At 39.1% G+C, this 26023-nt stretch overlaps 1 protein-coding gene across 5 annotated transcripts in view; it reads left to right on the forward strand.

The window, feature by feature from the left end:
- LOC150080131 (uncharacterized) overlaps positions 1-26023 on the forward strand; it is a 660399-nt gene that overhangs the window by 405399 nt on the left and 228977 nt on the right. For all 5 annotated transcript variants that reach the window (XM_090382143.1, XM_090382148.1, XM_090382147.1 and 2 more), the window contains one exon: positions 17808-17965. In XM_090382143.1, the coding sequence (XP_090238269.1) occupies positions 17808-17965 (158 nt within the window). The remainder of the gene's footprint in view (positions 1-17807; positions 17966-26023) is intronic.

Genomic DNA, 26023 nt, shown 5'->3' on the forward strand with positions numbered 1-26023 from the left:
ATTTCAGAGACTGCTGGGAGCCATTGCGGTACAAGTAAACACATGGGTTGTGTTAGGGTAGCTAAGAATAGAAACAGGTGCAGGTATACTTGCGTGTACACCAATGCTAGGAGTTTAGTAAATAAATTTGATGAATTTGAGGTATTGCTCAAAACATCAAAGGCAGATATTGTTGGGATATCAGAGACGTGGTGTCACACAGATATAAGGGATACAGAACTGCAATTTGGGGAGTACAACGTCTACAGAAAGGATAGACAGGATAGGAAGGGGGGAGGGGTTATGCTATTAGTTAAGAAACACATAAAAACCAAGGAAGTGAAGCCAGTCGACATCGCTGGACAGTGCAGTGTTGAGTCAGTTTGGTGTGACATAAGCATTGGGAGATCAAAATTGATGAGTAGGAGTGTGCTATAGGCCTAATGACTCTGATAAGTATAATAAGGAACTGTACAGGGAAACAGAGTGGGCCAGTAAATCAGAGAGTCTTATAATGGGAGATTTTAATTTCCCAGATATTGACTGGAATTTGGGGGCTGGTTACTCACACACTAGCAGGGCTTTTGTGGATTTATTGGATGATTGTTTTCTACATCAGCATGTTCGGGAGGCAACTAGAGGGAGTAATACTCTTGATTTGATTATCAGCAGTGATTCTTCATGCATTAAGAATCTGCAGATTAATGAACCACTAGGTGGCAGTGATCACAGTGTGCTGAAGTGGGATTTACTCAAAGAGGTAACTACCATTAGGGGTAAAGGGAAGGGTTATTGCTTCCGTAAAGGCGACTACGATGGACTGAGACAGTATTTAAATTCTAAACAGTGGGACCAACTGATGATGTTACCAACAACAAATTCAAAATGGGAAGCATTCAAAGAACTTATCTTGGAAGCTACTAGGCTTTACATACCAACTAAGAAATATTGTTCAAGGTTTAGGCCAAAATGGATGTCAGATGAACTAATGAGGCATATGGCAGAGAAGAAAAATGCATGGGATACTTACAAATTAACACATGACACAGAAGCCTATGATAGATACAAGTTGATATGCAACCAAGTTACAAAGGACGTTAGGCAGGCAAAGGCAGATTACGAGAAATCCTTGGCAAGGGATGCAAAGAAAAACAGCAAAGAGTTCTTTACTTATGTAAACTCTAGAAGGAAGGGGATGAATCAGATTGGTCCACTTGATATTGATGGGTCAACTTTTGATGATCCTGCTCAGGTAGCTAACAAACTAAATGAATATTTTGCATCGACATTCACACATGAGGAGTTATTCAGCAAGGGGAATGCCAGAGGTGTATTCAACTCTAGCAGTAAGCTAGAGAATCTTGAAATAACTGGGAGTAAAGTGGAGGAGAAACTGTTGAAGATAAACACAAGAAAGGCACCCGGGGTGGATGGGATCTATCCAGTTATATTAAAGGAGGCAGCAAAGGAAGTAAGCAAACCCTTAGCCATAATTATGAGAGCTTCCTTGGACTCAGGGGAGGTACCCATAGACTGGAAATGTGCAAATGTGACCCCAATTCACAAAGGAGGATCAAAGGCTGACACAAGTAATTATAGACCTGTGAGCTTAACTTCTGTTCCAGGAAAATTAATGGAGGCATTGGTTAAAGAAGCACTGCAGGATCATTTAGACAAGACTTCAGTTATAGCTCAGACACAGCATGGTTTTGTTAAGGGGAAGTCTTGCCTGACAAACTTGATTGGATACTATGATGCAGTCACAAGAACTGGATGCAGGGAATAACTTTGATATTATATATCTTGGATCTTAGAAAGGCTTTTGATACTGTTGCACATGGAAGACTGCTACACAAATTGGAACAGTGTGACATTGGAGGCAAATTACTGCTATGGATAAAGGGGTGGTTGAGGGGGAGAAGACAGAGAGTTGTAATCAATGGACACTGCTCATCGTGGACTAATGTTATTAGTGGAGTCCCTCAGGGCTCAGTGTTGGGTCTATTATTGTTTTCTGTATTTATAAATGATATTGATGATGGTATATCAAGCTTAATGTCCAAGTTTGCAGATGATACAAAGGTTGGCAGGGTTGTCAAGGACACTACTGACACTATGCTGCTGCAACAGGATGTGGAAAGGTTGAGCAGATGGGCTGAGAGGTGGCAAATGAAGTTTTGCATTGACAAATGTAAAGTACTACACATGGGAAACAGCAACCCCCAGAGCAACGTGTCAACTCTGTGGTACTACACTGACAGTGGTAGAGAATGAAAGGGACTTGGGGGTGGTTGTGCAGGCAGATATGAAGTTCTCTGAGCAGTGCAGACGGGCTGCAAGAGTAGCTCATGGAGTATTGTCAATGATATACAGGAATTTTTCCAGCAGGGATAAGGAAGTGATTATTCCATTGTATAAGGCAATGGTCAGGCCACACCTAGAGTGCTGTATACAGGTCTGGAGGCCTCATTTCAAGAAGGATGTAGAGCTGCTGGAACGAGTACAGAGAAGGGCAACAAGATTAGTGAATGGAACAAAGGGGTGCCCTTACGAAGAAAGGCTTAAGTTTTGCAAATTACAGTGTCTGGAGACTTGGCACCAGCGAGGTGATCTGATAGAGGTGTATTAAGCCTTAAATGGTTTAAGCATGCTCAATGCTGATGAGATTCTTCCTCTAGCTCAGAAAAATCACCTGAGAGGGCATAAATTCAAATTGAGGAAAGACAGATGTAGGATAGACGTGCGGAAATTTGCCTTTAGCCAGCGGGTGGTTGGTTGGTGGAACAGACTTCCATCCCTTGTGGTGGAGGTTGATAGCCTAAATAAGTTTAAGGCTCAGCTGGACAGGTATTTTGTTGGCTGATGCTGCATAAGCTTGCTTTCTTGCATCAAATGCCTCTACTAATGCTAAGTCTAATGCTAATATTGCTTTTTTTTTATGATCTGAAGAACTTTAACTTTCTTTCCTTTTGACTTTTGGTTTTGGTAAAGGGTTGATAGAGATTAAGTTTTAGGAATCATTCCCAGTGCAGGATGATGTGTTTCTTTATTTCATATTTAACTCAAACTTTGAAAATAGAAAGACCACTCTTTACAACTCAGTGTCTGGCGTTTAACATCGCATTATCCCTAGGTCTCTTTCGTACTCCACCATTTTGCATTTACCAGTGTTGAACCTCAATTAGTAATAGTATTCACCATATAGTGCAAGGTAGAGATAGGCTTTCGCTGCACTGGCAAATAAAAAAACAAGTAGATATACTCTTTGCCTGTTCAAAACCCAGGTTGGACTGATTAATAACTGCTGTACAATTGTTGCGAGATCTCTGGTGTAGGCAGAAAGTGAAACTGAGAATTGGAAACAAGCCAATCACGATATCCGACATTCTTCTCTTGAACAGCCTTAACACATTTGTTGGAAAACCAAGGTTTAGATAAAGGACGAGATTTTAAGGTGGAGTGTGGAATAAAGGATTCCATTCGTACAAGAATAATTTCAATGACACGATCTGGGCAAACTTTGATATCAGAAGTTTCTTTGGTCATCCGACCAAGGAAAAGAATAAAAGAAATCTCGCAGGTTATCCCATTTTACATTCTTGTAATGCCAAACAACACGAGGTTAGGAATAGCCATGAGATAAAGGCTTAATTGGAGAAGCGATCACTGAGTTGTGATCTGAGGTGCTTAAAGGACCACTCATTTCAAACGTGTACTTAGAAGGGTTGTTTGTGAAAATTGACTTCTGTCTGTCATATTACTGTTTCTGAACTAAAAATAAGCTCTTCTATCATCAGATATGGCAAATTATATAATATCATATTTAAAAGAAAGAGGCATAAATGGGGCTGTGTGCACTCATCTAGTATACACACCAGCATGCCTTGTATTTGTTTGGTATCTCTAAGAGCATGGCATCAAAGCACACAGGTATATGATACAAGAAAGCAATCTTATGCAGCATCAGCAAAAAAAAAAAAAAAAAAACCCACTCCCATTTCACCCCTCCATTCGTTCCAAATGCCTGTCCAGTTCAGCCTTAAATTTGTGTAGGTTATCAACTTCCACAACAAATGATGAAAATCTCTTCCACCAATCAACTATCCACTGGATAAAGGCAAATTTCCACACATCTATTCTACAACTGTCTTTCCTCAATTTGAATCTGAGACCCATCAGCATTCAGCTTGCTCAACACATTCAAGGCCTTATACACCTCAATCAGATCCCTTTGCAGGTCTACACTCCAGATGCTGCAATTTGCAGAACTTAAGCCTCTTTTGTTCCCCTCACCAATCTTGTTGCCCTTCTTTGTACTCGTTCTAACAACTCTACATCCTTCCTAAAATGAGACCTCCAGACCTGTACACAATACTCTAGGCATGACCTGATCATTGCCTTGTATAACAGGATAATCACCTCCCTGTCCCCGCTAGCAAAATTCCTATATGATGCCCTGGCAGCCCATGTGCACTGCTCAGCAAACTTCATATTTGACTGTACAATTACCCCCAGGTCTTTTTCATTTTCCACTTCCCTGAATGTAGTACCACACATTTGGTACTTTTCTCTTCGGTTATTGCTACCCATATGTTGTTCTTTGCATATGTCAATGTTAAACTTCAGTTGCCACTTCTCAGCCCATTTTTCCAACTTATCTAGATCCAGTTGGAGTAGCATACTGTCTTAACTGTCATTAACAACCCTGCCAACCATCTGCAAACTTGGACATTAAACCTGATATTCCTTCATCAATATCATTGATAAATATACAAAACAACAATTGCCTCAACACCAAACCTTGGGGAACTCCACTAATAACATTTCTTCACGAAGAGCAGTGTCCATTGATTATCACTCTCTGTTGCCTCCCTCTCAACCATCCCTTTATCCATTGTAGCAACTTACCCTTAATGCCATACCTCTCCAATTTGTACAGCACTCTTCCATGTGCAGCATGATCAAAAGCTTTCCTGAAATCCAACTAGACGATATCAAAATTATTTTTGTAATTCAGTTCCTTAGTGACCACATTATAGTATCCAATCAAATTTGTCAGACAAGACTTCCCTTTAAAAAATCCATGCTGTGTCTTAACTATTACTGCAGTCTTGTCTAGATGATCCTGCAGTGCTTCTTTAACTAGTAATTCCATTATTTTCCCAGGAACACAAGTTAAACTAACAGGTCTATAGTTACTTGTGTCAACTTTGAACCCCCTTTATGAATTGGTGATACATTTGCACACCACTAGTCCACAGGGACCTCCCCTGAGTCCAAGGAATCTCTCATAATTATGGCTAAGGGTTTGCTTACTTTCTTTGCTGCCTCCTTTAATATAACTGGATAGATCCTGTGCATCCCAGATGCCTTCCTTATGTTTAACTTCAACAATTTCTCCTCCATTTTTCTCTCAGTTATTACAAAATCACTTAGCTCCCTGTTAGAGTTTGATAAACTTCTGGCACTCCCCTCATTCAATAACTCCTCGTGTGAATGTAGATTCAAAATACTCATTCAGTTTATCAGCTTCCTGAACATGATCATCAATAGTCAACCCTTCTGTGTTAAGTGGTCCAATCTGATACAGCCTTTCCTTCTAGAGTTTACATAAGTAAAGAACTCTTTGCTGTTTTTCTTTGCATCATTTGCCAAGGATTTCTTGTAATCTGCCTTCACTGCCTAACCTCCTTTGTGACTTGATTACAAACTAGTTTATACCTGCCATAGGCTTCTGTATCGCCTGATACTTTATATGCATCCCATAAATTCTTCTTCTCTGCCACTAGCCTCATTAATTCATATTACATCCATTTAGGCCTAAACTTTGAACAGTATTTCTTAGTTGGAATGAAAAGCCTAACAGCCTCCAAAATTGAGTCCCTGAAGGCTTCCCATTTAAATTCACATTGGTAACATCATCAGTTGATCCCACTGTACAAAATTTAAAAACTGTCTGAGTTCCCTGTAGTCACCTTTACGAAATCAAAAGCAAGCCCTTCCCTTTATCCTTGATGGTAGTTACATCTTTAAGTAATTCCCACATCAGTGCATTATGATCACTGTCACCCAGTGGTTCCTTTATTTGCAAATTCCTAATGCATGAATCATCACTGCTGATAATCAGATCAAGGGTATTAATCCCTCTGGTTGACTCTCGAACATGTTGCTGTAGAAAACAGTCATCCAGTAAATCCAACAAAGTCTTGCTAGTGTTAGTATTAATAATGGCAAACAATTCAAGAAAGCAAGCTTATACAGCATCAACCAAAAAAAATATTTCACCTATCCACCCCTCCCCCTCCAATAATATGCCTAGTTTTTGTTGAATTCATTCAAACTATTCACTTCCACTACAATGGATGATAGCTTGAATGCAACCATCCTTCCTCAATTTGAATTTATACCCTTCACATGCATAGTCTGAGCAGGAGGAAGAATCCCATAAGCATTGAGTTTCCAAAGCCTTAAACACCTCGGTCAGATCAAATCACAGGCATCTAGTCTCCACACACTGTAATTTGCCGAGCTAAAGCCTTTCTTAGTAAGAATGCCCCTTTGTTCTTCACTAAATCTCGGTGTCTTTCTCTGTACCCATTCCAGCAGCTCTACATCCTTCCAAAAATGAGGTCTCCAGACCTGTGTGCAGTACTTAAGATGTAACATGACCATTGCCTTGTACAACGGAATTAGCAGCCCATCTGCACTGCTCAGAGAACTTCATATCTGATTGCACAATTATTCCCAGGTCTTTTTCATTTTCCTCTACCCCGAGTGTAGTATCACACAATTAATATTACTCAGGGATTGCTGCTACCCATATGCAGTATCTTGTATTTGTCAATATTAAACTTCCTTTGCTATTTCTTGGCCCATCTGCCTAAAATTTCTGGGTCCTGTTACAACAGCATGCCATCACTTACTGCTGTTAACCCTCCTCCCAACCTTTGTTATCATCTGTACTTGTACTTAAATTATGGTAATAGGCCAATTAGGCTAAGATTTCTTGTGACTTTAATTCATCTGTGATTGCAGCAACCTTACGAACTGCTGAGAGTCATCGTGAAACAAGTAAATACATGGGCAGTGTTAAGCTAAGAGTAAGAACAGGTGCATGTATACTTGCATGTACACCAGTGCTAGGAGTATACTAAATAAATTTGATGAATTTGAAGTGCTGGTCAAGACATCAAAGGTAGATATTGTTGGGATATCAGAGATGCAGTGTTACACAGATATAAGGAATGCAGAATTGGAATTTAGGAAGTACAATATGTATAGAAAGGATTGGAAGGGAGGAAGGGTTATGCTGTTAGTTAAGACACACATGAAATCTGAGGCAGTGCATCCAGTTGACATGGTGGACAGTGCAATGTTGAGGATAAGCATTGGGAAAGCAAAAAATGAGAGTAGGAGTGTGTTATAAGCCAGTGGTTCCCAAACTACTGAGAACCACGGACCCTTTATTCTTATTTTTACATAATTATATAATAATAAGTTTATTGTCATCAATTTACTATACATAGAATGAATAATTTGACCAGTTACAGCGGGACCAGTTTGCAGATCCCCAAGGGTCTGCTGACCCTTGTTTGAGAAACGCTGTTATAGGCCTAATGACTCTGATGAATACAACAAACAACTGTAGATTCGAGAGGCAACTAGAGGGAGTAACACTCTTGATATGATTATCAGCAGTGATTATTCATGCATTAAGAATTTGCAGATAAAGGAACCACTAGGTGGCAGTGATCACAGTGTATAAAATTTTTCAAAAACATTATCTGTTCCCAGGAGCTCAAAATTCTTCGACTAGTTGTATAGATAAGTTTTTGTGGTTTATGTTATAGTTCATTAGGGTATGAAGGTTTGTGTATTAGTGAGGATCATATGAGAGAACATAGTGAAGGGAACAAGTGGTATTTTCTGTTTGTATTGAAGCATACTAGGAGATTCTCTTTGTGCATTTTTATGCTGCTAAAAATATATAGGGATTCTGAGTTGCTCAGACTAATGCAGGTGTGCATATTTTATCAATAATATTTTATCTTATGAGGCCCTTTAACTTTCTTTTAATTTCATCGCCAACTGCTTTCTAGTATCCTGCCGGCAGATGAAGTGAGTGTGTCTCAGAACATTAGATGGTCTCTTCCACCTACTGATGATAACCTGTGGTGATTTTGAAAAGGTGTCTAATAAGACACCTTTTCAGTATTTAAAGTGTCTGTTTTCATCACCATGTCTCTCTGCATTTAACAGATTAACTCCTATTTTATATTTTGAAATTTTAGAAAGATTTTCCAAAATATCATTAAAATGAAATAATAAAATTTGTACAGGTAACCCTCGCATAACACGGTAGTTAGGCTCCTATAAAATCTTGTGTAGTGCGAAACCGAGTAGCACCAGTACTAAGAACCAGTACAAAAGAGAGGGTTACGTTCAAAGAGCTAACAAAAATACACCATTTTGTTAACAAAACTGACAAAAATATACCAGTCTAGATTTCGTGTATCTTCTTCTCTCTTTAAAAAATTAATCTGAGTCTGTTTGCTTTTGCTTGATAGACCTTTGTAATTTCATCGTATGGAACTAAGTATTTTTGAAGCTCCCTTTTGAATGTTGGACTGCTTTCGATTGAAGAATCTGAATTCAAAAAATAAAATTCTAAGTGCTCAGCTAACTTTATGCCTTTCTATTTACTTTTTAGAGTAAAATTTGTAGGTTCAGAATTTTCATCCGCCCTATCATTCTCCGAATTTATTTGATTTGCCTCCGATGCCATTTCCACCAGCCTCTTTTTCTACCTAATTCTTGAACATCTTCAGTAATCATATCTTTTTTTTTTAGGAGTATCAGCGACTAAAGCTATGTTTCTCTGTTATGAGGTCAATTTTCTATTTTCTGGACGAAAAACCCGAGTTTCTGGGAGCTAAACCATGCTATCCTTGCCTGAGACCAAATAACTCCACATTGCGAAAAAGACCCATAAAAATACCTTATGTCATGAATGGGATTCAAACTAAGGTCTTTTCCACCCAGTGTGGGGATAAAGGTGATTCTACCATTTATGCTACCCACAAGGGGTTTAGTAGTCATGTCATCAAAACTCCTACCCCTCCTACCAACTTAGCAAGTTCTACTATCACGCGGATTCCGTTTTCTCTCGGATCGACCATATTTCCTGAATGAACTGACTCTGCGTGTTGTAAAACATATTTCCAACATGCATTTATTGTTGTCGGATTTAATGAGTTTCAAAGGTAGATGTAATGCCTTTATCTAATTAAAGAAGTTGTACTATGTGGTAGGACCATTACTTTAACTTTTGGATGGCTTAAATCTTTTGGATTTCCTGGCATGTTATCTAATAGTAATAAAACTTTGAAATCTAGATTTTTCTTCAAGTTCAATAACACAGAACCTAACAAGGGGATTTCCCAGTATTTTTTTTTTTTTACATAACGATTAGCAAGCCAAAAGCAGAGATTCTCAAAAATGAATGGAATAGAATGGAAATGTTGAAAAATTACATCCAACATAAAAGCAGATTTTTTCCCGCACAAAAGCTCAAAAATGCTGTATTATGCGAGGTTCGCCACAATTCTCTAACCGTTCGAGTGAAACCGTATTGTAGAAGTACCATGTTATATAGGGGTTGCATGTATCTGTAACCATCTAAATTAGTGCAAACATAAATTTCCCTCTATTCGTAAAATTTTGAATTATCAGTATATGAGGGGTATCAAAAAGTTCGTACCCTTACCTAGAAATAAAAGCACTAGAAAGTTGAAACTTCACAGGAACTTGAATCCTTTTCAATGTACTCTCCTTGTATAGTAACACATTTCTCTCATCTATGGGTCAGTTGTTTAATATCTTTATCATAGAAGTCTGCACTTTTTGCCTGAAACTATGATTCCACTTCATTGGTGACTTCATGAGATGAATCAAAGAGGCATCCATACAATGGTTTCTTCATTTCTTGAAACAAGTCTGGCAGTGCTAGGTCAGGAGAATAGAGTGCGTGCTGCAGTAGTTCGAAGCCACACTTGGCAACAAAGTTGGTGGTGGCAATGGCCGTGTGAGCTGGTGCATTGTCTGACAGAAGATGGACACCTTTGGTTAACATTCCATGTGTTTAGCATTAGCATTAGCATTAGCATTAGTAGAGGCATTTGATGCAAGAAAGCAAGCTTATGCAGCATCAGCCAAAAAAAAAAAAAAAAAAAACCCACTTCCACTTCACCCCTCTGTTCGTTCAAAATACCTGTCCAGCTGAGCCTTAAACTTATTTAGGCTATCAACCTCCACCACAAGGGATGGAAGTCTGTTCCACCAACCAACCACCCGCTGGCTAAAGGCAAATTTCCGCACGTCTATCCTATATCTGTCTTTCCTCAATTTGAATTTATGCCCTCTCAGGTGATTTTTCTGAGCTAGAGGAAGAATCCCATCAGCATTGAGCATGCTTAAACCATTCAAGGCTTTATACACCTCTATCAAATCACCTCGCTGGTGCCTAGTCTCCAGACACTGTAATTTGCAAAACTTAAGCCTTTCTTCGTAAGAGCACCCCTTTGTTCCATCCACTAATCTTGTTGCCCTTCTCTGTACTCGTTCCAGCAGCTCTACATCCTTCTTGAAATGAGGCCTCCAGACCTATATACAGTACTCTAGGTGTGGCCTGACCATTGCCTTATACAATGGAATAATCACCTCCTTATCCCTGCTGGAAAAATTCCTGTATATCATTGACAATACTCCATGAGCTACTCTTGCAGCCCGTCTGCACTGCTCAGAGAACTTCATATCTGCCTGCACAACCACCCCCAAGTCCCTTTCATTCTCTACCACTGTCAGTGTAGTACCACAGAGTTGATACGTTGCTCTGGGGTTGCTGTTTCCCATGTGTAGTACTTTACATTTGTCAATGTTAAACTTCATTTGCCACCTCTCAGCCCATCTGAGGGGTGAGAGGTGGCAAATGAGGAAATTTTGAGGAAAGACAGATGTAGGATAGACGTGCGGAAATTTGCCTTTAGCCAGCGGGTGGTTGGTTGGTGGAACAGACTGCCATCCCTTGTGGTGGAGGTTGATAGCCTAAATAAGTTTAAGGCTCAGCTGGACAGGTATTTTGAACGAACAGAGGGGTGAAGTGGAAGTGGGTTTTTTTTTTTTTTTTTTTTTGGCTGATGCTGCATAAGCTTGCTTTCTTGCATCAAATGCCTCTACTAATGCTAATGCTAATGCTAATCTGCTCAACCTTTCCAGATCCTGTTGCAGCAGCATAGTGTCAGTAGTGTCCTTGACAACCCTGCCAACCTTTGTATCATCTGCAGACTTGGACATTAAGCTTGATATACCATCATCAATATCATTTATAAATACAGAAAACAATAATGGACCCAACACTGAGCCCTGAGGGACTCCACTAATAACATTAGTCCACGATGAGCAGTGTCCATTGATTACCACTCTCTGTCTTCTCCTCCTCAACCACCCCTTTATCCATAGCAGCAATTTGCCTCCAATGTCACACTGCTCCAATTTGTGTAGCAGTCTTCCATGTGCAACAGTATCAAAAGCCTTTCTAAGATCCAAGTATATAATATCAAAGTTATTCCCTACATCCAGTTCTTTTGTGACTGCATCATAGTATCCAATCAAGTATGTCAGGCAAGACTTCCCCTTAACAAAACCATGCTGTGTCTGAGCTATAACTGAAGTCTTGTCTAAATGATCCTGCAGTGCTTCTTTAACCAGTGCCTCCATTAATTTTCCTGGAACAGAAGTTAAGCTCACAGGTCTATAATTACTTGTGTCAGCCTTTGATCCTCCTTTGTGAATTGGGGTCACATTTGCACATTTCCAGTCTATGGGTACCTCCCCTGAGTCCAAGGAAGCTCTCATAATTATGGCTAAGGGTTTGCTTACTTCCTTTGCTGCCTCCTTTAATATAACTGGATAGATCCCATCCACCCCGGGTGCCTTTCTTGTGTTTATCTTCAACAGTTTCTCCTCCACTTTACTCCCAGTTATTTCAAGATTCTGTAGCTTACTGCTAGAGTTGAATACACCTCTGGCATTCCCCTTGCTGAATAACTCCTCATGTGTGAATGTCGATGCAAAATATTCATTTAGTTTGTTAGCTACCTGAGCAGGATCATCAACAGTTGACCCATCAGTATCAAGTGGACCAATCTGATTCATCCCCTTCCTTCTAGAGTTTACATAAGTAAAGAACTCTTTGCTGTTTTTCTTTGCATCCCTTGCCAAGGATTTCTCATAATCTGCCTTCGCCTGCCTAACCTCCTTTGTAACTTGGTTGCATATCAACTTGTATCTGTCATAGGCTTCTGTGTCATGTGTTAATTTGTAAGTATCCCATGCATTTTTCTTCTCGGCCATATGCCTCATTAGTTCATCTGACATCCATTTTGGCCTAAACCTTGAACAATATTTCTTAGTTGGTATGTAAAGCCTAGTAGCTTCCAAGATAAGTTCTTTGAATGCTTCCCATTTTGAATTTGCTGTTGGTAACATCATCGGTTGGTCCCACTGTATAGAATTTAAATACTGTCTCAGTCCATCATAGTCGCCTTTACGGAAGCAATAACCCTTCCCTTTACCCCTAATGGTAGTTACCTCTTTGAGTAAATCCCACTTCAGCACACTGTGATCACTGCCACCTAGTGGTTCATTTATCTGCAGATTCTTAATGCATGAAGAATCACTGCTGATAATCAAATCAAGAGTATTACTCCCTCTAGTTGCCTCCCGAACATGCTGATGTAGAAAAAAATCATCCAATAAATCCACAAAAGCCCTGCTAGTGCGTGAGTAACCAGCCCCCAAATTCCAGTCAATATCTGGGAAATTAAAATCTCCCATTATAAGACTCTCTGATTTACTGGCCCACTCTATTTCCCTGTACAGTTCCTTATTATACTCATCAGAGTCATTAGGCCTATAGCACACTCCTACTCTCAATTTTGATCTCCCAATGCTTATGTCACACCAAACTGACTCAACACTGCACTGTCCAGCGATGTCGACTGGCTTCACTTCCTTGGTTTTTATGTGTTTCTTAACTAATAGCATAACCCCTCCCCCCTTCCTATCCTGTCTATCCTTTCTGTAGACGTTGTACTCCCCAAATTGCAATTCTGCATCCCTTATATCTGTGTGACACCACGTCTCTGATATCCCAACAATATCTGCCTTTGATGTTTTGAGCAATACCTCAAATTCATCAAATTTATTTACTAAACTCCTAGCATTGGTGTACACACAAGTATACCTGCACCTGTTTCTATTCTTAGCTACCCTAACACAACCCATGTGTTTACTTGTACCGCAATGGCTGCCAGCAGTCTCTGAAATACCATGCATCTTGTTTTTCAGGCTTCTGCTCATTCTAATAGAAGCAGTGCAAGAATCTCTTTCACCTCTTCCAGTGGCTACTGTCAATCTATTGGTCTTTGTCTCCCCCCAAGCTAGCAGTTTTCTGACCCACCTAACACTGCCTCGATAGCATCAGCAAATATTCTTGCACCCTTTCTATTTAAGTGTATCCCATCCCTGTAGAAGCAATCTCTCCTGTTAACAAGTACAGTCCAGGCTGAAAAAAATTCTACCCCTTGAGCCTTGCACAATCTTTCCAGGGCTGAATTGATCGACAAGGCTTCACCTTCAAAACATCGTGTAACTTTTTCAAAAGACTTCTGTAGTATTCTCCGGTAAGTGTGGAGCCACAAAGTAGATAATCTGTCCAAAAATATGGACAACATCACCTTCTTCGCAGATGGAGTGGTCTTTTGCTTTTTTTGGGAGGTGGGGAGGAGGTGTACTTCCCTGCTTTGACATGTCTTTAGTCTCTGGATCATACTGGTACACCCAGCATTCGACATTTGTCACCAACTGATCAAAAAAGTTCTCAACGTCCACATTACACAAATCCAACAGTTGGCGAGAAAATTGCATTCGACATTGCTTCTGCAAAGGCATCAGAAATCTTGGAACTCATTGTGCAGAGACCTTAGACATGTGCAGATGGTCATGTAAAATGTTGTGAGCATACCCATAACTAATTCCTACTGCATTTGCGATGAAATGAATTGTCACATGTCTTTCAATCAATCAACTGCTCAGCCTTTGCAACCGTCTCACTGTCTGTGGATGTTGATGTCCTTCCTTCTCTTGGCTCATCAAAGACACTTGTACAACTGCAGTGCAACTCCCGTTTCCACTTTTTTTCAGTGTCATAGGATGGACAATTCTTCCCATACACAGCCTTCATTCTTTGTCAATTTACTGAGCTTTTTGGCCCTGCAGGAACTTGACACTGTCTTTATATGGGGGTTAGCACCCAGAGTCCTGAGCTGGATATCATCATTCTTCTCTTTCTTGGTGACTCCCTTCTACTTCTCTCTCTCTCTCTCTCTCTCTCTCTCTCTCTCTCTCTCTCTCTCTCTCTCAGGGTTACAGGATAACTCAATTTTTTCTTTTTTTGGCTGGTGCAGCATAAGCCTTAGGCTTCCTTGCACCATATGGCTAATAATAATAAAAAGTATATAAATGGAAGTATATTTGTGATGTTTAGGCTTTACTTTATAAGGAAAAAGTCAGAGTTGCACCAGGGGCGCCTCCGTAGCCAGGTGGGAAGGAGCAACAGTGCGTAGCACACGCTTCTTGGTTAGACCGGGGTTCGAGCCCATCACCACCAAATACAGAAAGGTCATGGAATGACCACCGCACATCCCGGAGCAATATAGCCTTAGTTGCCAATGCTCCTAAAAAAAAAAAAAAAAAAACCAAACAGTTTCACGAAATTTGTCAACATATGTTCTAATTCCTTAAGTTTCAGAATCAATTCTCCTCCCTTTCTCACATATAGAAATCTGTATATAATTTTGGGTGTTTGGGCATTACTCAAAGAGGAAAAGTCAAATCAACATCAGCTTTTCAGGAAGCTTCATTGATATGCTCTTGGAACACTCTTAAGCCCAGTTGATATCCCCCCCCACACACACACACAGAAATCTTTGTATAAAAATGAAATTGTGTTTCAAGCAATACTCAAGAAGGAAAAATCAGGTCAACACTAAATTTTTATGCATACATAATAAACTTTTCAACATGTGTTCTTCTAATTCCTTAAGTTTGAAAATCAATCTCCCCTTCTCATACACAGAAATCTAGATATAATTTTGGATTTTTGGGAATTACTGAAGGGGGAAAAGTCAAATCCTCTAGAGTAAGCTTTTCAGGATGTTTCGTTGATTTGTTCCTGGGAAGCTTTTAGGCCCAGTTGATACCCCACACACACACACACGGCGCTTCCGTAGCCAGGTGGGAATGAGCAGCAGTGCGTAGCACACGCTTCTTGATTAGACCAGGATTTGAGCCCATCACCACCAAATACAGAGAATGCGGAAAGGTCAGGGAATGACCACCGCATATCCCGGAGCAATTTTTAGGAGCATTAGCAATAGTTGCTAATGCTCCTAAAAAAAAAAAAAAAAAACCCAAATAACAAATAACAACCCCCCCTCCCCCTCCCCACAGAAATCTTTGTATAAAAATGAAATTGTTTCAAGCAATACTCAAAAAGGAACAACCAGATCAACATTAATTTTAAGCATATATTTTATTTTATTAGTTCTTATTTCATTTTTATTTAGTCTTTGTCACTTTTTTAAATTGTGTGATTATTGAAATTTTATTTTATTATTTTTCTCTTTTGTTGGTCCCTGGAAAGGGTGGCCAAGTCGTCTTACATCCCTCCCTCTACAGAATTATATATGCATATATAAAAGAAAATATATTTTGGATTTTATTTCAGACATTACATTAAAAATTTGGATCAACACCACATTTCAGTGCATGTTTTGTTGGGCCATGTAAAGGGTTTAGGTCCATTTATGAAATTTCCATTTCTTGGAGACTTTAGAACCAATTTTGATTCCATAGTCTCCACATATCCCCTATAGGAATATTTGGAACAGCAGGTCCAGTATTTTGTGACTTACAGTAGAGTGTTAATAATCCAAACTAATTAAGTCCAGACTTCCGATTTGTTCAGATTTTCAAACTTATCAAAAATACTGTTCTGGAGACTAAAAAAAAAAGATAGTAAGTTTAGAAATAAGAACATTGGCTTTAAAATCTGAGGGACCGTTTTTGTTAAAATCTAGCGCCTTTTCACACAACAATGGTCCAGATATGGATGGGTTCTGCTAAACTTCGTCTCTGTGTAAACCACAAATAAACGGCCTCTTCAGTTCATTAACTGTTCTCAGAGTTTTCCCTCTTTTTTTTTTTTTGTCTGTTGTGGTTGACTTTCTGACCTCGTAAAATTTTGCTATGAAAACCCGTTTTCTAACTTTGAAAGTCTGTTTAAAATCTCAATCTTTGATTCAACTGTTAAAAATTTTTGCTTTCTTTTAAGAGACAAAGAAAACTGCAGTATGGTAAGATAAAATTCTGTAAAAACTCTGTTCAGAATCTTTTTACTCCGTATCTCACTTGCGTATATTGTGTTAGTTGCAATTTCTGCATGCCGTGTTATTTTGTTATTGATTGACACATCTTTTTTTACTGTTTTAGCTTCTACAAAATTTATTTTTATTTTGCTAACCTGTGGATAATATTCTTCAAATGATTTTCACTTATCATTTAATTTTGTTGAAAAAAATGGTGTAAATTTGTGCTTTATACAGTGTATCTTTATTTTTATAGCATGTGGATAATATTCCTCCAGTTTTTGCTTGTTAGAATTGCTGTTTAATAGAATCAAAATTCAGTTTGCAAACGTGATCAAAATAACCATGCTTATTGTAATTATTTTATGGCACCTGCATAAAAATAAATTCTGTCTCATTCAGATTATTGACGTTTCGAAATATTGACGTTTGGATTTTCAACACACTACTGTATTTGAAGATTCTTATCAACATTTGTATCAAATTTCATTCAGTGGATTAATCCATGTTAATAGGTTGTGCACCTGTTTCCACCCCAGTCAAAAAAAAAAAATTAATTTCATTTCTAGAATACAGTTGCATCATTTGATAATTGAGTATGCTAATAAATATAATTCAATGCATCTATTACCTAACTTGTTCAGCTTATGTGAATATTTTTCATTTTTAAAATCTTTTGACTATGAGATCCAGGTTCTTATCCATATATCCATGCAGAATGGTTTCTTAACTGCTAGAATATCAGGGAATCCTGCACAGAATCCTAAATCCCAATAATTACTTAAATTTAAATTACTTCTCAGGTATGCAAGTAGATTTAAGATTATCTGCTTTGGGGCAGGTGCAAACTGAATCTTCCTTTGAAGATCTGCTATCCTGTGTGGAGTTAAAGTTCTGGAACTGTGGTTGTGTTTGTGTTCATACTAGAAGGCTGGTCCTCTGTATACACTCAGCAGGGAGTTGAGGCTATACTGATGATCTTCAGGAAAATGCATCTTGGAGAAGGCTTGCCAAACATGCCTGTTGCTGCTTTAACTAACATCAGGCTGCATTTGACAGCCTCACGAAATATATAAAAATTCTGAATTAATTATAAATAATTATCATTTCTGCTATGCACAGTGAGTTTAACTAGTGCAGAATAGGATATTTTAAATTAATAAATATAGGTGATGCATTAGATTCCACCAGCAAAAGTATGTTTGGAAACTGTTTTGGGTGAAAGTTACAGTATTATATTATATTTACAGTATTATAAGATTTTTTTTTTTTTTTTTTGGACTTTGAAATCAGTTTAAAATTGTTCTGTTGGGTATTTTTACACATAATTATATTTTTCAGATAACATCTAGCAAAGATGATTATAAATGTGAGATTTGCCATAAAATTTTTCCAAGAAATTACAGTCTGCAGCGCCATTTAATAATGCACTCTGGAGAAAAAAAATATAAATGCCCTATCTGTGATATGAAGTTCAGTCATGTATACAACAGAAATAGGTAAAGTATTTTCAGAAAAAAATTTTAAATCTTAAAAGAAATTAAAGAATTTAAACTATAATTTTGAGGTGCAGCCAAAATGTAATGAAACTAAAACTATTTTATAATTAACATTATTACTTTATTTGCATAAATCAGTGAACTTTTATCTTCAAAGTAGATCTGCCATTGACGTTTGCCACAATATGGCCTAAAATGTTGATGCACCATATAATCACTACCTTCAGCAACAACAGTTCTGGAGCTGTTGTTGGCAATTCCACTTCCTTCAGCAACTACAGTTCTGGAGCTGTTGTTGGCAATTCCACTTCCTTCAGCAACAACCATTCTGGAGCTGTTGTTCACAAATTCTGTTAACTTTAATGCCACTGTTAAAAACATTTCAGAACCCCATCATGTTTTCTTTAATTATTTCTGGAAAATCCTTTTTTTAACCCTTCCCTATCTCTTCCATCATGCAGTATGATTGATGATTTTTGAGGTTATGATGAATGTCGTGGTGAGATCCAATATTCCTTACATTTCGAGGGTACAGCTCTAAAACGGTGTTCGCAGGCCGGCCGCTAGTTAGTACACCGGACTGAACCTATTGGTAACTCTGTAGGAAGCTTCCGGATCAGCTAGTGTATAATCTTGCTACCTCTACTCTGCCAGATAGTGACTGGAGGGAGTCCGAGTAGTGTGTATGCGGAGAGCATTGTCGAGGCCACGTTATGTCAAGGATCTGGGTATATTCATACCACATGTACGCCATATCCAAAAATTTCATTACTTCATACAGCATGTCCCACCCACTTTTTCTTACTATTGAATACACCACGAATTGTCAAAATAATAGAGCAAGCTTATCTGCGAAAAGATCTAAACCTCCCAAGGACTTCCTAATTTATTTCACAAATATACGTGGTCATAATTCTAATCTCAACGATGTCCATTTCCACTTGCAGTCTTCCAAACCCCATGTACTTTTTCTGACTGAATCTCAGTTATCAGTTGATTCAACTACTGCTCATCTCAGATGTCCAAATTATTTGCTGTATGATTCCTTTCGCCTCAAAGGTGGTACTTGTGCATATGTCCGTTCTGATATCCCCTGTCAGAGACTTGACAATTTGGAATCTCCTCTCTTTGATCTTCTCTGGCTTAAAATCTCTCTACCTCATTGTGTAAAATTCATCTGTTGTCTCTACCGTTCTCCCAACTCCACTAATCACTTGGAGCTCTTTGACCTCCTCTCTTTGCAACTTGACTTTCTCCAGTCCAACTTTCCTAACAGTGAGGTAATTTTCCTTGGTGATTTTAACGTTCACAACTCCAGCTGGCTTCCGTTTTCTAGTCACACCGACCCAGCAGGTCGAGATGCTGAGGCTTTTGCAATTACTAATGACCTAGCACAGATTGTTCATTTACCTACAAGAATACCGGACAATCCTAATCATACAGCCAATACGCTTGATCTTTTTCTCACAAACAACCCTTCTAAGTACAAGGTTGAAGTGAGAGGTCCTTTAGGCACTTAGATCACAACTTGGTGATTGTCTCTTCTCCAATGGAACCTTTATCTCATGCCTATTCCCAACCTCGTATTGTTTGGCATTACAAGAATGCAAAATGGGATGACCTGCGAGACTTCTTTTCTTCTTTTCCTTGGTCTGATTACTGTTTCAAAACTTCTGATGTCAACGTTTGCTCAGATCGTGTCAGTGAAATTATTCTTGCAGGAATGGAATCCTTTATCCCACACTCAACTTTAAAATCTCGTCCTTTATCTAAACCTTGGTTTTCCAATAAATGTGCTAAGGCTGTCCAAGAGAAGAACGTTGCATATCGTAATTGGCTTGTTTCTAATTCTTCAGTTTCATTTTCTGCCTACACCAAAGCTCGCAACAATTGTAAAGCAGTTATTAATCAGTCCAAACTAGAGTTTGAACAGGCTAAGAGTAGAAAACTTGCTTCTTGCCCTAATGGTAGCCGAGCATTCTGGTCTCTTGCCAAAGCTATTGGCCGCAACTTTTGCCCATCTCTGCTCCCATCTCTGTCCAAACCAGATGGTTCTGTTGTCACTTCAGCCAAGGATAAAGCTGACCTGCTAGCATCCCATTTTTCTTCGAGCTCATGTATTAATGATCTTGGTAAAACACCTCCCACCATTCCTAACACGCTCCATTCAATGCCTCCTGTTGTCTTCCGTCAAAAGGATATCAGAAGGATTTTGATGAATCTTGATGCTAAGAAAGCTCCAGGTCCTGATGGTATTTCTCCACTTGTTCTCAAAACCTGTGCTCCTGAACTTACTCCTATTCTTTGCCGCCTTTTTTCACTTTCTTATTCCAAAGGTGTTTTTCCTTCTGCTTGGAAATTTTCTCATATCCAGCCAGTTCCTAAAAAGGGTGACAAATCCCTCCCATCCAATTATCGTCCCATTGCAATTACTTCTGCTCTTTCCTAAAGTAATGGAGAAATCAATTAACCGCCAACTCTTAAACTACCTAGAAACCTTCCGTCTGATCAACGATCGCCAGTATGGATTCCGTCAGTGTCGATCCACTGGTGATATTCTGGCTTATGTTACTCATTTATGGACTAATTCAATGGAAAGGTTCGGTGAAACACAAGTAGTTGCTCTTGACATCTCAAAGGCTTTTGATCGTGTTTGGCATAAAAGGTCTTCTAAACAAGCTTCCATCTTATGGTTTGCCAACTGTTTTTAGTAATTGGTTATCCAGTTTTCTCTCTGATCGCTCACTGAGGGTGATGGTAGATGGCTCTCTGTCTTCTAACTTCTCCACTAATGCCGGTGTCCCCCAAAGTTCAGTACTTTCCCCCACTCTTTTCCTCTTGTATATCAATGACCTTCTTCCATTGACTGGAAATCCTATCCATAGTTTTGCCGATGATAGCACACTGCATTCAACTTTCCATTTTGAGAAACCTTGTCCTGCTCAATCAGCTTCAAGTTCTCGAAAATCTGCTACCAATTCCTTAAATGCCGATCTTCAGGTAATTCTCCAGTGGGGCAAAGACAACTTAGTTGATTTCAACCCTTCTAAAACTCAATCTTGTCTTATATCTCGCAAAAAGGATTCTTCTGCTCCTATGCTTATCTTTAGTGACACTCTGATTTCTAGGCAAAATGATATATCTCTTTTGGGGATTACCCTGACTTCTAATCTCTCTTGGCACAAGCACATTACAAATATTGCTTCCTCTGCATCTAAAAAACTTGGTTTTCTCTTTCGCTCTCGGCGTTACTTTTCTCCCAAACAGCTGCTCACTCTGTATAAATCGCAAATCCGCCCTGCCATGGAATATTGTTCCCACATCTGGGGTGGTGCCCCCAAAACCTCTCTCAGGCTGCTTGATTCCATTCAGAAGAGGGCAGTTAGGTTAATTAATGATTCATCTCTAACAGAGTCTCTCCACTCACTTTCTCATAGACGCACTGTTTCTGCTGCATGCCTCTTCTACAGATACTTCCATGGGCACTGTTCTTCTGAATTGGCTTCTATAATTCCCGCTCTCTCTTTCAAAACAGTCCGAACACGTGCCGCCACCAGCCAACATCCATTTACTGTCCAACTTCAAACCCACAGAACCAACTTTTCATCTTCCTGATTTATTCATTCAACTGCTGTTTTCTGGAACAACCTTCCTTCATATGTATTTCCTGAAAATTACAGTCTACAGAAGTTCAAGTCCGGTGTCAACAAATATCTTCTTTCATCTTCTCAACCTCCAACCCAAGCACGGTACTAAGTACTATAGGTTATAATACCTCTCGTGTTTGGGGTTCTCATAAAAAAAAAAAAAAAAAAAAAAATATGCATCGGCTAGAAACAGCGTACTTAGATGGCTGGACCCAGTTCACCACCAAGCCATCCGTATTGCTACTGGAGCATTTAGAACATCCCCCGTCCAGAGTTTATATGTTGAAGCAACTGAACCACCACTGTCATTTCGACGAAAGCAGTTGTCTTTAAAATATGCCGTTAAATTAAAATCCCTGCCAGAAAACACTACGTGGACATCCGTTTTCAAGCCACATTGGGAAAACCTGTATAATACTCATCAGACTGCCAACCGGCCTTTTGGTATCCGTGTCCAAGAGCTGCTCAGAGAGCTCGGCATCATGGTAGACAATGTTGCCCAGTCACCCTGGCATGTTTGCTTACCATCATGCGACTTCTCCCTTAAAAATTGGGGTAACTCCATCTTCTGTCTACCACCAACTCTACGCTGCCCACCACCGGGCCAAGTAATCCGACTTCTTGCCTGTCTTCACTGATGGCTCGAAGTCGGATTTGTCTGTTGGATCTGCTGCTATCTTTCCAGGTCGTTCTATATCTGGAAAGAATGCACATATATTCAGCTGATTTGTATGCTATAGAGTTAGCCTTGGACCACATTAAAACCCATAGGTATCAAAGGTGTATGGTGTACACTAACTCTCTAAGTACACTGCAGGCTTTATCGGGTATGAGGTATAAGCCTCATCCATTTGTGACCCGGATTCAGCGGACGCTACACTCTCTGTCTGTGTGTTCTTTCGACATTTATTTCTGCTGGATCCCAAGCCACATTGGGATTGTGGGAAATGAAGTGGCAGATGCTGCGGCTAGGTCACCAGAACCCAGAACATAGGCTTCTGAGTCACCAGCGACTCAGAAGCCTATGGCAGATATAAGCTAGTGTGTAATCAGGTGACAAAGGAGGTTAGGCAGGCGAAGGCAGATTACGAGAAATCCTTGGCAAAAGATGCTAAGAAAAACAGCAAGGATTTCTTTACTTATATAAACTCTAAAAGGAAGGGAATGAATCTGATTGGTCCACTTGCCATCGATGGTTCGACTGTTGATGATCCTGCTCAGATAGCAAACAAACTGAATGAGTATTTTGCATCTACATTCACACATGAGGAATTATTAAGGTTTGAAAATGGCAGAAGGTTATCAAATTGTAGCAGGATACTTAATGATTTTGGAATAACTAAAAGCAAAGTGGAGAAGAAATTGTTGAAGTTAAACATAAGAAAAGCACCTGGGGTGGATGGGATCTATCCAGTTATATTAAAGGAGGCGGCAAAGCAACTAAGCAAACCCTTAGCCATAATTATGAGAGCGTCCTTGGACTCGGGAGAGGCTCCCACGGACTGGAGATGTGCAAATGTATCCCAAACTCACAAAGGGGGGGGGGATCAAAGGGTGACACGAGTAATTACAGACCAGTTAGTTTAACTTCTGTTCCGGGTAAAATAATGGAGTCACTGGTTTAAGATGCATTGCAGGATCATCTAGACAAGACTGCAGCAATAATTCAGACACAGCATGGGTTTGTTAAGGGAAAGTCTTGTGTGACAAATTTGATAGGATATTATGATGTGGTTACAAAGGAACTGGATGCAAAAAATAATTTTGATATCATATATTTGGATTTCAGGAAAGCTTTTGACACTGTTGTGCATGGAAGACTATTGTACAAATTGGAGCAGAATGGTATTAAGGGTAAGTTGCTACAATGGATAAAAGGATGGTTAAGTGGGAGAAGACAGAGGGTGGTAATCAATGGGTGCTGCTCTTCGTGGACTAATGTTATTAGTGGAGTCCCACAGGGTTTGGTGTTAGGTCCACTGTTGTTTTGTATATTTATCAATGATATTGATGAAGGTATATCAGGCTTAATGTCGAAGTTTGCAGATGAAACAAAGGTTGGCAGGGTTGTTAATGACAGTGATGGCAGTGTGCTACTGCAACAGGATCTAGATAATTTGGGCAGATGGGCTAAGAAGTGGCAACTGAAGTTTAACCTTGACAAATGCAAATTACTGCATATGGGTAGAAGTAACCTGAAAGAAATGTACTAACTGTGTGGTACTACACTTAAGGTGGTAGAAAATGAAAAAGACCTGGGAGTAATTGTGCAGTCAGATATGAAGTTTTCTGAGCAATGCAGACAGGCTGCCAGGGCAGGTCATGGGGGTTTTGTCAATGATATATAGGAATTTTGCTAGCAGGGAAAAGGAGGTGATTATCCCTCTGTATAAGGCAATGGTCAGGCCACGCCTTGAGTACTGCGTACAGGTCTAGAGGCCTCATTTTACGAAGGATGTAGATTTACTTGAGCGTGTACAGAGAAGGGCAACAAGATTGGTGAGGGGAGTGAAGGGATCCTCTTACCAAGAGAGGCTTAAGTTCTGCAAATTGCAGTGGCTGGAGACTAGGCACCTGCGCGGTGATCTGATTGAGGTATATAAGGCCTTGATTGGGTTGAGCACGCTAAATTCTGATGGGATCCTTCCACTTGTTCAGATTACGAACCTAAGGGGGCATAAATTCAAATTAAGAAAAGACAGATGTAGAATAGATGTGTGGAAATTTGCCTTTAGCCAGCGGGTGGTTAATTGCTGGAACAAACTTCCATCTGTCGTTGTGGAAGTTGATAGGTTGAATAAATTTAAGGAGGAACTGGACAGGCATTTGGAGGCAATGGTGTGATTTTTTTTTTTTTTTTTTTGGCTGATGCTGCATAAGCTCATACACTTGCTTTCTTGCATCACATGCCACTACTACTACTACCCCACAACACTTATTGCCTGTTAGTCCCCTATACAGACTACAGGCAGCTAATACACGCTGAATTACTCTTCCAATGGCAGCAATCTTGGCATGAGCAAGTCACAAACAAGCTCTATCAGATAAAGCCTGTAATCCGACATTGGCGGTCTAGTCTGCGCAGGAATCGCAGAGAAGTTGTTTTAGCTCACCACCGCATAGGACACAGTCATCTTACACATGCATTTCTGCTGAGGGTAGATGACTCTCCTATGTGTGAGAACTGTGACACCTATTTAAGTATACGTCACATTTTAACCGAGTGTCCACGTTTTAAACACGAATGTGATTTTTATTTTACCACTTTTAGTCATCTGGCTGAGCCTATACACTCAGTCAGATTTTATCCGACAATGACAATGTGTCTGCTGTTTTTAGCTATTTAAAATCAGTAAACTTTTTTACTCGTATTTAAAATTGAATTGTTATTCCTTTGTTGATATATTTTTTACTTTTATACCTTTTATATCTAGTGACCTAATGGTGGCCTAACTAATTAGGTCACTGAATGTTTTAACTTTTTATATATGACCTGGATTTGGCGCATATAGCCTTAGTTGTTAATGTGCCAATAGAACCCAAATCAAATCATTTGTAATACTGTTTTAAAATATTCAGAAATCTGTTACTGTACTAAAGTTTAGTTATTATTTTATTGGAATTTTTAACCTTGAAAAGCAAAAGAACTCTTAAGGCTAAAATCTAGTGAATACATGTGATGAAGCAGTGTGTTCTGTTTTCTTTCCCTTAAATTGTCTTATAGAAAATGCATTGTGAACTGACATATTTTCATACTTAGGCAAAGAAAGGATAAGTTGTACAACCTTAATTACCACATAAATGCCACATATGTCCTTCTCTGACTGTGGTCAGAGAAGGACATATGTGGCATTTACATTAAATGAAATAGAGATGCTATACCATTTTTATATTTAGGTTCAGTTGGATGGTTGAAGATAAATTATATGGATTGTTTATGAAATAGGAGTCAGACTAAAACTAAGCAGAACCGAACTGAACTTTGCCACATCTCAAAATTTTATGTGAAATTTCATCTTTTAGTAATGAAAAGATATTAAAAACAGTTGTTACTTTGGTCAGTTTTTGAAAAAAAAAAATAAGTTTATTTATTTACTTTATTTTATGATTGTTATTATTTTTGAACAGACTCATTGTAAATTTTAGAACAGAAAGATAAGTTTTCTCTCTGAGACAGATATATGAACAGATTTTTTGGGATACAAAAAAAAAAAAAGTTTCAGTGCCATAAGACAGTCACTAAGATTAAGCAGAAGATTGTTAGTTCTAGCTTCATCATCAGGATTAGGAATGATCTCTCTTTATGTCATTTGTAATTTTTATAAGATACTTATATAGCTTCTACGGTGGGTTGGAAACAGCAAGGAAAAGAGAAAAAACAGTTCCCATTTTACCTATCCATTGCTCCAAA

The sequence above is a fragment of the Mastigoproctus giganteus genome, chromosome 9 (genome assembly GCF_048544385.1).
Source record: "Mastigoproctus giganteus isolate SK-2022 chromosome 9, ASM4854438v1, whole genome shotgun sequence".
NCBI classification, from domain to species: domain Eukaryota; kingdom Metazoa; phylum Arthropoda; class Arachnida; order Uropygi; family Thelyphonidae; genus Mastigoproctus; species Mastigoproctus giganteus.